This window comes from Phyllostomus discolor, chromosome 3 (assembly GCF_004126475.2).
Source record: "Phyllostomus discolor isolate MPI-MPIP mPhyDis1 chromosome 3, mPhyDis1.pri.v3, whole genome shotgun sequence".
NCBI lineage: Eukaryota > Metazoa > Chordata > Mammalia > Chiroptera > Phyllostomidae > Phyllostomus > Phyllostomus discolor.
In genome coordinates, this window is record NC_040905.2 from 185,406,272 (window position 1) to 185,422,695 (window position 16,424).

Below are 16,424 nucleotides of genomic sequence, written 5' to 3' on the forward strand. Positions count from 1 at the left end.
GAGGGGCCCAGGGGGGAGCCCACGTTAGACTGAAGGAGGCTTCTAAGGAGATGACATTCGACCTGAGACTCTGCTTCGTGAGAAAGAACCAGAGAAAACGAGTTCTCTGCAGAGGACCAGCACACACAAAGGCCCTGCAGTGGGAATGAGCCCGGGGTGTTGGCGGAGCAGAAAGGCAGCAAGGCTGTCTGTCTGGCACCGTGGGCCTGGGGAGCGGGGCAGGATGCAGACAAAGTGGGGGGGGGGGGGCGTTCCATGAGGCCTTGTGGGCCAAGGGAAGTGTGAGTGCATCCTAAGCACAGTGGAGGGCAACGGGAGTTTTAAAGTGAGATATCACCTGCTCTGGAGGACCTTACAGAGGCTCAGCCAGGCTGACCCAAAGAGGGGCCGGAGGGGAGGTGGAGAAGGACAGAGGTTACAAGGCGTCCGCAGTGGCCCGGATGGGAGGCGGCCGCAGAGATGAGAGGAATGGACGGACCTGGGTTGTGTTTTGGGTGGACACTTGGCAGAACTTACTAATGGTTACATGCTGTTCTAAGGTAAAAAAAGGGACCGAGGATGAGTCCAGGTTTGGGGCTTGAGCAACTAGGTGGACGTGGTGCTGTCTGTGCGGTGGGGAAGCTGGGGGAAGAGTGAGTGAGTGTCTGGGAGATTAAGAGCCCAGATCTGAACACGTTAAATTTGAGATGCCCGCTCGTCAGCCAAGTGGAGATGCCGAGAAGGCAGCTGGATGTGGGGGTTGGGGGTCGGGCATTCTGGGAGAAGAGTGGGCCGGGACACGCGCTTGTGACTCACCACTGGGGCCCCGAGGAGACTACCCAGGGGGAGTGTGTGGCTGGAAACCGAGCCCGGACAGCCCACCTTTCGGATCAGGCTGAGGGGAGGAGCCAGCAGCCAGGGAGGCAGGAAAGAGCCCCAAGCAGACCTTCTGTTGAATGAGGGAGCCGTCTGTGGCACTGACCCCCATGGAGGAGAGAGGAAGTCACCTGGTGACCCGGGCAGGAAAGGGAAGCAGGCGGTGGCGGGCGAGAGAGAAGGCGGGAAACGAGGGGGGGAGAGAGACGGTGCTGGCAGCTCAGCGGGGACTCCGCCCACTCGTCAGACAGCTATTTGTCGAGCAGCTATTATGTGCCAGGCACTGTTCTAGGTACTGAGGACACCGTGGGGACCAAACAAGTTCCCGTCCTCACGGAACTTAGGTTCCCAACAGGGGCAGGATTTACAGAAAGATCTAGATTTTATTTACTTATTTACTTTCAAGAAGTTTGTTAAAACAAAAAAGCTCGTGATGCAGGCCGGAGGGGGTTATGAGTCGCCTCCAGGAGGCGGGGTGTGGGAGGGGTGTCCCCTGAGCACCCAGGCAGCTTTCCCGCTGTCCCAGGAGGGAAAGCAGGCAGAAGTGTGACTGCCCACCCTTAACAACCCTGTAGGACAGAGCCCTCAGTGCGTCGGCCCCACCTCCCCTCTCCCCTGTGCTAGGGTGGAGGAGGTGCCGTCAGCGGGGGCAGGGGAGGGGAGGGGAGGGATGAGGCGATCCTCTCTGTCCAGGTCACCAGGATGTGCTGGAAGTGGGCTTTTACCGGAGCACACCTCTGGGTGAGGAGTCAGGGCCTTTCATGGGCCAGAATAATCCTGGGAAGAAGAGATGGTGGGGAAGGGAAAGCGGGCCATGACTCTGGACTTGGCCGAGAGCCTTGTTGAGTGGGAATGGGAAAGGAAAGCGAGCGGAACTGCCTCTGAGGGCCCCAGCCTCACGAAAGCTCTGCCCGGGGGTGGGAAGAACACAGGCTGGGCCGCCGACGCCAGGCTGACCTGGGTTGGGATGCACGCCGAGCGGCTCCTGGCATCTCCGGATCACACTGTGTGTGTTGGTGAGAAGTGCACAGTTGGATCCGACATAAGCAAAACCTGCCACCCAGTCTGCGTGGCTGCGAGAAATGACGGCTACAATGCCCGCTGGGAGTGCTGCCCCCCGCCGTGTGCTCAGTGCCGCTGCCGGCGAGAGGCAGGCCCAGGGGAGGCTGCAGCCCCCCGAGATGACAGCGCATGCTGAGAACGGGCACAGGAGCACGTGACATCATCGGGAAGCCCTGCATCCTGCTCACCGGGCAAGCATTTCCTGCGAGGCGTGCACTGCCGGCCTTGCCGCGAGCAGAACCCCTGGGTGGAGACCGACACAGCTCGTGATCCACACGAGACAGTCCCCCGAGGAACTGGCTTGGCGTCAGCTATCTCTCGGCCGACCGGGTGCCTGCTCGGTGCCAGGAGTGTGCTAAGGGTGGAGGGCAAGTGTGTGTACCAGGAGAGGGAAGTGAGCGGAGAGTCACGGGGCTGGAGTTCAAATCCTACCTCTGCACTGGAACCCTGACAGCCTAGCAAAGGCTCTGCCCCCTTGGATCCCTGGCTTTCTCACCTGTGCAGTGGGGAAGATAACCCCGCTGGTCACACATTTGCTTGTTTAGAGGCTGATACTCCAGCATGAGACCCAGGACCTGCTCTATCGTGTTCCCGGAGAAGCTCACTCTAGTTCAGGTGTGCGGAATGGTGAGGGTATGAAAAACTACTTGGGCAATTCATGGAGTGAGTGGCAGGCTCGGGCCATGGGATTTCATCCTGGAGGTGACGGGGAGCCACCGAAGGTTTCAGAGCAGAGCAGGGACCTGCACCCGTTAGGACCCTGGCAGAGAAGGGGGAGGATCTTCACGGCCACAGGGAGGGCAGAAGCAGCCCGACCAGCAGGGCTGGGAGAAAACCCAAATCCGGAGTGTCAGGGCCGTGCCCAGCTGATACCAAGCAGATGTGGGGCAAAAACGTCACAGGGTAGAACATAAATCCAGTTTACAGTAAGGGGACTGGATTTGGTATACATTTAGCTATCAAAAACTCATTTGTTACATGATGAAAATAGAAACTGGCACGGAAGAGGGGAGAGTGAACTGTGTCCCTCCTCCTAGTCGTTGAAAGCAAAGGGGGTGACGCCGTGTGGACAGAGAAGGCACCTGGCTGGGAATAAGGCACATGTTCTAATCCCGTTCTACCACGGACCTGGTGGTGGCCTTGACCTTCCGTGAGCCTCAGCCTGCCCATCTGTACACAGGGGCAGGGGAGGGGTGTAGACTTAAAGACCCCTGCAGCTCTAACATTTTCTTAACCTGCGGATTTAAAAACCAAGATCAAGAAAACAAAGGGAAGAGCAGGGACTATGAACTGGGATCTGAGGTTGTGCCTCACCCCCTTAGAACTTACATTTGCTTTTCCAGCGGGACGGCGGGGTCCACTCTTTCTCCCAGGATCCCACAGAACTCGGGGCTCCCGTGTTTGATGGGCTTGAAGCCCCCGCCGGGAGCTCGAAGCTGGCGCCGCCGGTCCCGGGAAGGTGAGGGGGATGACTGTCGTTTCTCATTGCCGTTAAACTGGGCTGTGGGGGAGAAAGAGAGAGAAAGAGAGAGGTTACCAGGAGCTCAGCCTGAGGAGTTCCTGTGTGGCGCAGTGGGGTAGGTCAACTGCTCTCGTTGGGGCTTTACAATTCTCAGGAGGAAGAGCTCCAAGCAATGAATAAACACGGCTCAAAAGAGGTAGACTTCCTAAGACAGGGCATGACGGTGCTGTTAAAGCCAGATGGTACTTTCAAGGGGCTCATTAGGTTTTCAGAGGCTGCTGAGCTCAGCTTTATCCCCAGGGAAGCCCCCCGCAACTTGCAGCAAGGTTGGGGGGCAGGACACACCCACAGGGGCTCAGGCCCCTGGAGAGCTCTCAGGAAAGAAAGTGATTCCTTGTTTTGTGCCCCAAACCTGCCTCCCAGTAGGCTCCTCGCCTCCTCTCATTCTCCCGTCCGGACGGGGGCTGCACTGGCCACATTGGCGCCCCTTCTCCTGGGACATCCCCACGGAGCTCCAGCCAGGGTCACGTGGCACCCCCAGGTCAGCACCTCTTTACTCGGTGACCCTGTGTGGGCCCCACACAGCCAGCCCGGCCCTGGGCCCACTGGCATCTCTGGATCACACTGTGTTTGTTGGTGAGAAGTGCACAGTTGGATCCGACAGAAGCAAAACCTGCCACCCAATCTGCGTGGCTGCGAGAAAGGACGACTACAGCGCCCCCTGCCATGTGCTCAGTACAGTGCGGCCAGCAAGGGGCAGGCCCAGTTAGATCCCTGGGCCAAGCCACTGGGGGAGGCCTGACAGTGCCTGTCACGGGGGACAGGCCCTCCCACGGGCTTCTGTCCCTTGCTGGGCCTGCGGGAGCATCGCTCAGCCCCACGGGCTTGGGGACAATGCCTCTTGAGGGCAGGCCCTTGGTGATCACCCACAGAGAGCAGGGAGCACTGGACTGAAGCTGGAGCTGCGGGAAGTACTCCCGGAGAGCAGCTGGTCCACCTTGCAAGTTTCTCTTTGAGCCTCAGTGTCCTCCTCTCAAAGGCAGGGACAGTGACTGCACCCGCCTTGAGGGGTCGCTGTGAGGATTGGATCACGTGCTGCACACAGAGGCCTTAGCAGAGTGCCTGCCATGTGGTCTGTGCTCAGTCAGTGTTGTCTATTACACGTACTTTACCGTCGAGCCTGCTCAGTGTGGACACATGCTCGTCACTTCGCGTGAGCTACTGACCCGACCTGAGCTCCTCTCCTGAGCCTGCCCTGGCTTTCTGTGAGCCCTCGCTAAGTCACTCAGCCTCTCTGAGGCACCTTTCCTCTGTCACCTGGCTGCTGTGACGATCAGATGAGGGAATATACATCCTAAGGGCCTCAGGGACTGCTGAGTAAACTGGGCCAGGGCCTGGGAAACAAGGTCCCCCAAGTTGTGTCCAGCTGCTGGCCAACCGACACACATCCTTGGCCAAGCGACACATCTCCAGCTCAGATATGGCGAGCCATCCTCTGACCCCAGCCAGACGTACAGCCATCAACCCGACACAGCCATGAACTTCACATTCACGAAGGTGGTGGGAGAACTCAGCCCGTCCGTGGTGCTCTACTGTCTCCAGGGACCGAACTTGCTCTATGGGAATGAGCTTGTTCTAGGACAGCGACAAGACCACGAATGAGGTCTGTGAAGCACTGCCACCCCTGCGAGACCCTCTTCTCTATGAACCACTAAAGAAAACAGCAGGAAGGGAGTTCCTGCCAGACGGGTTGGACGCACGCGTGTGTGCTCACTCTCACGACTGCGCTGGGGCCTGGCAGGCCGTCCGTTCCCTTGTCTCCCCCCAAACACTCACTCACACAGGCCAAACCCCGTTCAGGGCTGGGGAACGGCAGCAAGCAAAGACACACATCCCTCCCTGCCTATGGAGCTTGGAGCCTGAGCAAGGAGAGACAGACAGTCGGCGGAGGCATCAGACCCACTGCACACCAGCTGACGGTAAGTGCTGTGGAGAAACGACAGCCAGGCGGGGGAGGCCTCTTGAAAAGTGACATCTGAAGGGAAGGAGGGGCGAGCCACGTGGACATCTGCCGGAAGGAAGGACATTCCAGGCAGAGGGAAGGGCAAGTTCAAGGGCCCTGAGGTGGGAACATGCCTGGCATGTCGGAGAAACAAGGCAGTCCGGGCAGCTGGAGGGTGGTGGGGGTGGGGGAAGGTGAGTGGGTGGACTCGGGGCTTGTGCGCCTTGGGCAGGACCCTGGTTTCATTCTGAGAGGAAAGGAGAGCCATTCGGGTGTCGTGATGGGCACGGTGGTGACCTGGCACTTTTTAGAACGGGGCTGCTGTGCTGGAAAGGGATGGAGGGAGAGGGGTACCTGGGACCTCTCTGTACTCTCTGCCCAATTTCTCTGTGAACCGGAAACTGTTCTTTAAGAAAGTTTATTTAAAAGAGAGAGGGAGGGAGGGGGAGCCCAGGGAGCAGGGAGGCTGGCCTCGGAGGTGCGCACGGAGGGACAGCGAGTGGCCGGTTCTGGCCGCGTTCTGCAGGCAGAGACGGCAGGACTTGTCCCTGTGCTCAGCGTGGAGATAAAAGAGGGGACAGCGGGCTTTCGGCCCGAGCACGGGAAGGACGAGGCTGGCGTTACCCAGGGAGGGGAAGACACAGAGAACTTGGAGCTTCGGGAGAAGAAAGGACAGAGGTCAAACTCCAATCTAAAGACACTGATAGCCCGAGACGCTGGGACTGGCAGCTCGGAGCAGGGGCAGCACAGAGCAGGGGTGGAGCAGGGACAGCTGTGGCTCCTGCCCTCCTGCCTGGCTATGGCTTTGTCCGTGTCCAACCATGGGCACAGGCAAGATGGTGATGACCTCGAGGCCCTTCTAGGGAACAAGCCCTGGGGGTGCGTGTACGAGAAAGCCCTCCTCCACCTGGCTCGTGAGTTGGGCTTCATAGAGGGCATGAGGGGTGAGGCCCAGAGCTGGGGCCTTGGCGCGTGTCACCCTGGGCCCCTCCCTGGCTTCTTAGCAGCCCGGCTCTCCCACCAGGGCTCCGTTGAACCACGCCAGCCAGCCCTCATGGCAACCAATGAAATGGGGTATGTTTTGGGGGAAGAGGGGGGCAAGGGAGAGGCAAAGCAGGTTCTGAGCTGGGCCACCCACCTTGTGGAGCCCTGGATGGCTGACCGGAGGCAGGGGTGAGCCCTGGGATCAGGCAGCCGAGTAGGGGCCTGGTCAGAGAGCCCCTTTCTGAAGAGCCAGGCCTTGATCTCATGGGTGGGCTGAATCAAGCAATTCCATTCTCAGATTGAGTCCTCTCTACTGATGGAGCATGGGTTTGGGGCAACCCTGGGCAGGGAGACCAGTTGGGGAGGTTTGGGGGGCCAGATCCCCCATTGATGGGAGAAAAGTAGGATGCAGGGGCCCACGGAGATCTGGGCACCGCAGGAGACGGGGTCGGGGAGCTTGGGACCGCCTTGCGTTTCTCCAGGACACCCCACTCTGCTCACTCTCTGGTTGTCAGGACAGGAGAGGGGCTCAGGGGCACGGGTGGGGAGGGTCTAGGCGAGAGAGGAGGTTCTAGGCTTAGTCTTGCCACAGGTGGACGAGAGGGAGACACCGAGTGACCTGTGAGGCCTTTTGCCCTCTGACGGCCTGGGGCCCCGGGCTAAAGTCAGAGCTTGAAGATTTCTGACCGTGTAAGTCCCCACCTCACACCTCGCAGCCCAGAGGGTGGGACGAGGGGCATGGGGCGGGGAATGTGGACTGGGGAAGAGACCCGAGCTCTCAGAACCACCAGCGACCTGGCTGGCTAAGTGTGCAGCCTCAGATCTCACCCTTCCAGTCTGCGTGCGGCTGACATCTGAAGCACCACAATACGCCCCGCCCCCACCTGCTCCACCAACCTCTGCAAGGGACGGATTCCCCTCACCTTTCAGGGGTCACCTCTTCCAGGAGGCATTCCTCGACCTCAGCCTCTCCCCAGACTAACCTTCAGCCTATGGTATCCTAATTGCCAGTTTGCCTGTCTGGCTCCCCATGAGCCCCTCGAGGTCAGGGGTTGTACTGCATTTGCCCTACCCCCATGCCCAGCACACACCTGCCACATAATATGTGCTCAACAAAAGACTAATGAAGAAATTTAATAAGCTGCTGTTTCACATTATTGGGGAAAAATATCAGTTTTCTTACCAGATAAATTGGATAAAACATAACAACGTCCCAGGCAACACCGTAATTCCCTGCTGAATTAATTTATACATTCGCTTGCAAGCTTAATAATATAGCCATATATTTTAGAGAGAACAGGTGGTGGTGAATGACAGGCTTAATTAGGCAAATCATTTCACCTAAAATAAAAATATACAAACTCCAAGTGCAGTGATTCAGGAGCAAAAGAAAAAAAAAACCCGTTAAGAACAAAAGCTCCAAACACTACTGCCTTCATTCCTGCTAATTAAGTTTCACTTTAATCTGCAATTTAAAATGGCAATTCTTTTAATTTAGTGATTTTCTGCAAAAGATAAAGGAAGACACAGCCCTCAAAAGAAGATCTGCATTTAGAGAGAAATTGTGCCGCCTTGCAGAACTGTGAGAGTGACGGGGCCTAATTAATCCCACCTATGGGCAATTAGGAATGGAAGTCAGAGTTCCGAGGGAGGGAGGGGAGACTAGAGGGCAGGACCAGACCCCTCCCCCCTCCCCACCCCACTCCCAGACCCATCCCCACCCTGGCCGGCCGGCAGCAAGAGAGGAGGCCCAGGGAGAGGCTCCACCAGCCTCTTCTCCAGGGCAGGCGAAAGGGCCCTTTTGCAATGCCTGAAATGTCCCTCTGAAGGTGGTCTGAGGGCAGGCCTCACCCTTCCAGACCCAGCTCAGGTGCCCCCCACATTCCAGGAGGCCTTTATTCCCCCTCCATCCAGATCCGCCTCCAACACGGGTCCCCTTCCAGCTGGTACAGGAAAGGCCTTGCTGTCCCAACACCACTGCCAGGTTCTGCGACTTTAAGCGAAGCAGAAGCAGGATTACCGCGAAACTAGTTTTACCGTGGGCTAATCGGTGTCAACGAGAGTTGGGTTCCTATGGTGGCTCATCAACGTTATAATGGAACAGGGCTGTGTGGAAGGGCGTCATCTGAGGACCGGGCTGTATTATACAGATGTTGTACAGATTGGTCCTGAAGTTCGGTCACTGAAAACGAGGGAGGATGGTGTCCTGGGCACCCACACCAGCTCTGACCCTCACAAGGACCCTGCCATCCTGTGGGTGATGGGTGAGGAGGTGAGGGAGAATCACCTCCAGGTTCTCAGAGCGAAGGGGTAGGGCCTGGCCTCTGGCCCAGGCCTGCGGGTCACCAGGGTCAGGCTCACCCCGCGACAGGTCCTCCTCCCCCATAAAGACACCGCCAGGCGGCAGGGGCTGTGCCCATTTGTCCAGTCTCTGGGGCGTGCCTCCCACCTCAGGACCCGGAATGACCACTGCCCTGCTCTAGCAGGAAGACAGCTAGAAGTTCAGGGGGCAAACGGCCTCCCCTGATCCCACCTGCTGCAGCCAGCTTCCAACTGCAGCTCCCAGCACCCGGCTCTTCTCCCGTGGCCCAGGGGCACCCACGCCACTGCTCCCCAGTCAGCCTGGCCCTTGGGTGGGGGCAGCACCTGGCACTCATTTCATTTATCTTTTTCCTCTCCTGTCCTGTTTGCCCCTAAACCTACCACAGCGCTCGGCATGGAGACGGCACGTAGTCAATATCTGCGTAAATCAGTAGATGAAATAAATGTGTTTCTTCGAGCTCCTCTCTGTGTACGGTTCAGGGCTGGCCAGAGAACAAGCTGCCAAAAACTGGAAGGACCTCTAAAGCGCAGCTCTGCCGGGCTCACGAACCCTCACTGGCTCCCCCTCCCAGCGCTCGGGGTGGAGGGCAATGTCGCACGCTGGTGCTCACGGGAGGTTCTCAGCGACTTGAGGCCAACCTGACCCAGGTCCATTTTCTCCTACAAAACCCCGCTGGGTGTCACGCCCAGCCCCAGGCTCCAGTCAGAACAGCTAGTCCCCAAACCTGCCACCCGCCTTTCTGCCTCCAGGCCTGGGCTGGGCCTGCCCTCTGGAGCCCTTTCTTCTTCTTCTTCTTCTCTGTGTGCAGAAGTCCCAGCTGTTCTTCCAAGTTCAGCTCCAATGCTGCCTCCTGCGGCAACCGGACCTCCAGGTGGAACTCCTTTCCTAGGTGCCCCCGCCCCGCCCCCAAAGTGGAACTCCTGTCTCCTCTTGCACCCTGCAGCCCACCTTGGCCGCTGTCTGGTCCCACCCCAGTGTCTCTTACTATGGGGTATGGACCTGACTTCTCAGAATCCAAGGGAGACGGGGCCTCGGGCCTGAGCTCCTCTGAACCTCCCGTCATGCAGCCGGGCCGCGGAGGAGTGGCAGCGGCTCGGCATCCCAGGAAGGGTGCGCACTGACGACTTCGGCGTTAGGAAGGCCCTGCCCAGGCATGAATCCTGACTTGCCATTAATTACTGTGACTCGGGCCTACTCTCTGAGCCTTAGCTGCACCTTCTGTAAAATAAAGTGGGGCTGACAATACCTACAGCGTAAAGGATTGTGGGGGTGGTTAGTAACAGACGACGTCCCCAAGCCCAGCCGGGCTCCCTGTGATCGGTGGTCCCCCTGCCCGTAGTCGCATCCGTGCTCAGAACGGCTCCCCTTCCATGCCCTCGAGAGAATAAAGGGCCTTGAACCAGAAATCGCCTCCCCCCATCCTCCGCAGGAACTCCTGTCCGAGCCAGATGTTCCCAGAAGAGAGAACACGCTCTGTTCTGTTCCCGGCCGACTCCCCAGTGCCCGGGACAGTGCCTCATGTACATATACAGTAGCTGCTCGGTATCTGCTGTGTGAACGAATCTCCCTCTGTCCACAGCGGCAGGGCTGCAAAGCCTCCATTGTCCAAGCATGAAAGGAAACTTAGGAGCTGCGCTCCCGCCTCAAGTTCTTTTACAAGTTCTGAAAAACGGCTTAGCATTTACTGAGAGCTTTTTGTGCACACGGGCAGGCACGTGTGAGCACCTGGCGTGGCGCTCTCCTCGGACCCTCATGGCGAGCCCAGGAGATCGGCGCTCCTTTGTCCCTGTTTTTACATGTGGGGCCTGGTGCTGGCAGGTGACCTGCCCGAGCTGACAGGAGCAGGCTGCACACCGGGAGCCGGAGCGGCCCTAGGCCCCAGCCCTCGACCCTTCTGCTTTGGGACTGAAGCCCTGGGCAGCCTCCCTTCACCCAGGGGCGCCCTAGCAGTGCCTTTCCCTAGGGAGGGGCAGGTGGGGGAGAGTCCGCAGTCTGTGTAACGTCCTCCAGTAGTCCCACCGGACCACAGGTGTGGACGGCGGCCCCCGAGAACAGGGACTGTGCAAAGGGAACTGGAAGGAAGCACAGGGGGCAGGGTCCTCGGGCCCCAGGTGGGCCCTGCGAGGTGCTCTAACTTCGGCGGCTGCTCCCTGCCAGGTGCTCTGGAGTCTCCGACCCTCCCAGTCCTGCAGCACAGGGCACAGTGTCCTTGTAGCAGAGACACCGAGGATCAGAATGACTGAAAACAAGACACTCTGCACAGAGCGACTTGCAAGGAGCTCTTGGTCTGCTGAAGAGGCGTTGCTAGGCCTCTGTGGATGGGGCAGAGCAAGCGCGGGCTGTGGCTGGGACCCACGTGGGGCTGACGGGAGGGGCCTGGGCAGGGCGCCAGGCCCGCGTCCGTTCACGGATATCCTATTGTTCTGAACACACAAGGACACAGACAGCGTATGAAAGTGCCCAAGGCCACCCTTCTGCACATCCTCAGTGTCAGTTCCGCCACACTGCTGACAGCCACCCCAAGGCCCTGGTGTGTCCGTGTGGGGGAGACAGTGGGGGGGGGGGGCAGGGTTGGAGAGGCGAGGAAGGGCAGTTGTGAGCCCCCAAGACGGGGCAAGGAGGGAGACCGTGCGTTGGTTTGGGGAGGTGGCTGGACCACATGACCCCCGACGCCTCTGGAAACACCAGAAACTTTCCTGATGACACACAGACATTGCAGTTGACAAAACTCTGTTCCCATGACAACAGTTCTCTGCTGCTTCAGCTTTCCAGACGTACGTTCTACATCATCTCCTCTGCTCCTCACAGCAAGACAAGAATTAGAATTCCCATTCTGCAGATGGAGAAACCAAGGCCCAGAGGGGAGAAGCCCCTTTCCCTTCCAGCTCAGGGGCGGGTCTCGCTTTCCCCCACCTCTCCCTGGCCTGCCCCGTGAATGACAGCTGTCCCTTCACACAGGATGTAGAGTAAGGCAACATGTGGCTCAGCAAATGTTTGGTTTGCATTTCCAGGATTGCCAACAAGAGGGCTCTGTGTGCACCTCGCAGACACACGCAGGCCCCCGGGCACTGCCGCCACGTCTTGTGGGCGGTGCCAAGAACAGAGGTTCTCATTGTCAGGGGAGGCAGCAGCGACTCTCCGCTAAGCCGGGCATCGGGGAGGCTGCGAGGAAGGCATGGGGATGCCGACCAGGTTCCAAGAACACAGTCCGAGTGAGCAGAGCCGAGCCGGGCAGGGAAGGTGGGCCTGGCACAAGGAGGCGGGCCCTCACCCTCTGGCTCTGCACTCCTGAGGGAGACGTGGACAGCACAGGCTGCTGCTTGGCTACAGGAAATGTAAAGGAAAATCCTGACGAAAATGATTAAATGATCCAAACACAGGGGCATGTACCTGCAGAAGCAAGCCATCTTTACCGTGATAACTCATTTTACAGATGAGAAAGGAGGGTTAGAAAAGGGACACACTTGCCCCAAGTCAACAGCTAGACTTGAACTTGGACTCGAACCCAGGCCTTTTGAATGCCAGAGGCCTCTAATAAGTTTGGCACAAATCCTGTTTTCAGTGCAACTCATTCTCAAAACAAGAGTAACAATAGTGATACCAAAAGCCAGCATCCACTGAGCTCTCACTGTGCCCAGCTCTCAGCACTGACAGTCACTCCGTTTTACACATGCGGACACAGCAGCCACCTGCTTGGGTCACCCCACTAGCAAGTAGCAACACAGGGCTTTAAATCCAGACCCCGGGCACCTGAAATCGTGTGCACTCTGCTGGGCCCGCCTGTCAGATGGAGAGAGCCTGCTAACGTCTGATGCAGTGTCCCCTGACAGGCCACCTGCAGCCACCCACAGACACTTCCTTAGCATCCTAGGGCCCAAGAAAGGGGCTTTCTCCCCACCCACAAGCCTCAGAGGACCTGCCGGGAGCAGGGTGGGCACTGGTGGGAACGAGTTTCCCTGGCCCATCTGTTTGTATGTTTCTGCGGCTGCCCCTCCACAGACGGCAGTGAGGGGAGGCGGGAGGGGCAGGAGGGGGCAAGCCAGGCGCACGGTCTCAGAGGGCTGCCTGCCATCCACTGGCACACAGCGTCCCCATCCGATGTGCGGGCAATCCTCAGACAGGCAGGGACACACTCTCTCCCCGGGGGTCCAGACCCGAGGTGGCGACCACAGCAGTCCATGGCCGCTCTGAAATGCCCCCGCAAGCGCAGGTCCCTCGGCCTCCTTCGGGGAGAGAAGGCAGGGACGCAGCCCAGAAGAAGGGTGTTTAAACAGACCATCTCTGTGTGAGCAGGCCCCCTGCTTACGTCTGTTGTAGCATCCTAGAGAGAACGTGGGGTGGGTTTCCCCGAGACCTGATTCACTCAATAATGTAACAAATCACCACGTGTTCCTTACGTGCCAGGCACCGACCAAGGCGGGGGCCCAGGCGTGAACGGGGCAGGCCAAGCCTCTGACCTCATGGAGCTTAAAAACCTCTGTGCACAGGAAGATCTGTGGCCTGCCAAACAGATGGGCAAAGACGTTCTATCAAATCTTTGTGTTTTTTTTTTCCCCCACAAAGGAGACAAAGGCACTTAAAGGAACATGTCTATCTATCAGTATAATTAGCAGATGAATCAAAGCTATTAAACGCTAGTGTTTTCTTTTCCTTTTTTAAGGTTACTAAATGAATTCATTCATAAGTCAAACAGAAAAGCCAACTGGAAAAACCTGTCCCTCGGTAACATATTAGCCAAAGGAAACAAGTGATCCCCGCTCTCGCATTTACCCCCCCGCCCCTTTCTCTGCAGACCTGCTGTTCACACGTGTTAAATATTAATTACAACTGTTACTCATTAGTACATAGCAAAAAGCTCCTGGTACAAACACAATTGTTAATTTCCTTGCAGGCCCAAGGCATTCTGGGAAGCTGTGCTGGAGGCAGGAAGCATCATGGGAGCCCAAGTGGGGCCAGCAGAGGAGGAGGTGGTATTTGCTGGGTGCACCGGGTAAGGGTGGCAGGTCTAAGATTCCCCGAGGAACCTTCTGCAGAGGCCCAGCCCGTTCCTTCCGAGTGCGAGAGGATGAGTCACAGGGCTCCCCGGGAACAGCCAGCCGCTGGAGCAGCGCCGGGCGCACACGTCAGCACTGCCAGCTCTGGAGCACGTCTTTGACTGGGACAGTGACACGCCACGGAGTGCTTCTGCCACAACTGCTTCTGCCTCGACAACCCAAGGCACCTCACAGCAGCACAAGGGAAAGGGAATGTTCAGACCTGCCGTTTCCCCACCTGAGGTGTCGACGGGCCTACTGAACCAGGAACTCTGGCGGGCAGGGTGGGGGTGGGCCCAGACATCTGTTCGACGCTTCCTCCGGGTGACCCCGACAAACCGACCAGCCCACCACTGTGTCCCAGCCGGAATGGGAGGCGGGCAGAGGGGACCAGTGAATGAAGAATGGAGGACCCGGGTGGCTCATGGTTAGAACTACTGCTGGAATGGAGATTTAGGATTTCCTAAACGTTGCTTCCCACGCCGCCCGTGCATCTCATCGCCAGGCATAACTGGGAATGAGCTTCACAAATGGGTCCTCTGTGCCCTCTAAGTTCCTCTTTATGCAGCAGTTCTGTTTTAATATTAAATTACATTTTATTTAATACAGCAAGCCTCCCCTGAACACCCATAACCACTCTCTCATGTGTGACCCATTAGGGCTTACAAGTCTTTTTATTCAGATCTTTCCCGCCGATCATCACAGAGCCCCAGTGTGGCAGGGGTTGTGACTGTCCCCATTTTATAGACGGGAACACTAAGACCCAGGGAGACTGCGGAGCCTATCGGAGGCCCCACAGCTGGTGAGTGGACGACCCAGCACATGAACACCGGACTGTCCGACTCCTTCTCCTGTCCCTGTGACTCCCGACCTGCAAGACCCCGTCCCAAGTTTTCCAGGGCAGAGAAAGCCCCCAAGTAGGGAAGACAGACAAGTGTCCCAAACACCTATATTCAGCATTGATTTACTGGTCTATCCGCTGGGAGGCGGGCCTGTCACCTGCGGAGCCCAGGACACTGTCTGAAAAGCAGCTTCAACAGACACGAATCTTCAGAAGGTGAGTCCAAAATGAAATGGCTTTCTCTAAGTGATCTCGAGGGTGCCCCTACACATCCTTCTGTTGCCTGGCTCCCTGAGCCAATCAAACTCTGATTGCCTGCTTCTCAGAGGCCATTGCAAACCATTAAGGATGTAGCTTTTAACTCCGCTCACTGGATCAGAAGGAAATGCTGACCCACCCTCTCTGTGCGGCCTGACTGGCTCTGCTGTGAGGTCTCCAGCAGTTCCCTTCCCCTCGTGGGGCCTCTCCCCGTGTTGAGCAGTGACAGCATGACCAAACCGTGGGATGGCTCTAGTCACCCCCCATGCAAGGCTCAAACCTCCAGAACGTGGGCTCCTATAGAATCTTCAGAGGGAACCGTTCTGAATGGGAACACAGGCCCGGTATCACATCCCACCAGCTGTGGATGTAAGGAGAACCTGGTGCAAGGCTGATGCGAGGCACGTGGCGTTTCCCAGGGGCTCTGGCGGGGGGAGGGCTCTGACCTCATTTCAGGCAGCATCTTGGACAGCAGCAGGGTGACCAGACGTCAGCTGGGTTAGGGCGTGGGCTCTGGAGCCAGACTTCGCAGGTTTAGCTCTCAGCTCTGTGGCTGACTAGCAGTGGGTCCTGGGCAAGTCATTTCTTCTCTTGGCACCTCAGCTTCCATAACTGCAGGAAACTGATCTCCCAGAGGGCGGCTGTGGCGACTAAATGACACAGCGCACACAGAGTTCTCTGATTCTGCATGTGTAGCCTGGGCGAGGAAACCTGGTTAGTGTTTTCAGATTTGCAAAGGGTGTGAGGTGTGAGGGACCCACAAAGGGCAGAGCTGGGCCCGCCGAGGAGGAGACGTGGGGATTTAGGGCCCAGGTGAGTGGCAGGAATTTCAGTTACACCTGCAAGTATGTAACGCTGGGAACTTGCGTGCAGCAGCCACTCAATAAATGTCAGCACTTTCCTGAGGTGGTGCCCTTTAAGCTTCAACAGGACCCTCTGGGGTAGGCACATTTCCGGGAAAGGGGACAGATGCGTCCAGGACAGGTTCAGTCCCTGTCCTCCCAGTGGCTGCTCGGAGATGTGGAGACACCCTGTCTGCCACGCCGAGCCTGGGTCTGCTTCTCCAGGTTACCCAACCCGCTCCTCAGCCCCTCCCTGTGTGGCCGCCTCCCATGCAGGCTCCCTATGTCCATCTGATGAGCTGCACCATAAAGCCTGGGGACCCCCCACATCAACCACTGCTGCCCCAAGTCCATGTGAAGTCACCCCGGCTGCTTCTCCTGACCCACGCTGGGCTGGGATCTGCAGCGAGCCCTTATGTGGGCCCAGGGCTGTGCTGGGGGCTGGGCACCAGCAGGGAAGCCATTTCTAGACCCACCTGAAAGTCTCAGAATTTGCTGCTGTGAGGACTCTCGTGGTGTGAGTCAAGCAGGCTGGGAGCGGAGTCCAGCCAGCTCTAAAGCAGGTGTCTTTGCCCAGGAGGAGGGGGCTGACAGCTGGATGGCGGGGCTGCAGCCTGTGGGTGACACCTGACCAGCGTCTGTGCTGGGGGCTGGGATCAACAAAGGTCACGAAGTGAAATGGGACCCTCTGGGCTGGGTGAGGTGGAGGTAGCCACAGGGGTTCATGGTCAGCTTCCTGGAGGGAGAGCAAGCAGTGAGAGC

The 16,424-nt window shown here is 57.9% G+C and overlaps 1 protein-coding gene across 1 annotated transcript in view; it reads right to left on the bottom strand.

Annotated features, from left to right (window-relative positions):
• The window catches only part of SHB (SH2 domain containing adaptor protein B), a 125,756-nt gene that overhangs the window by 27,246 nt on the left and 82,086 nt on the right, over nt 1–16,424 (bottom strand). Inside the window, exon 4 of the mRNA XM_028525222.2 lies at nt 3,247–3,418. Within this exon, the coding sequence (XP_028381023.1) occupies nt 3,247–3,418 (172 nt within the window). The remainder of the gene's footprint in view (nt 1–3,246; nt 3,419–16,424) is intronic.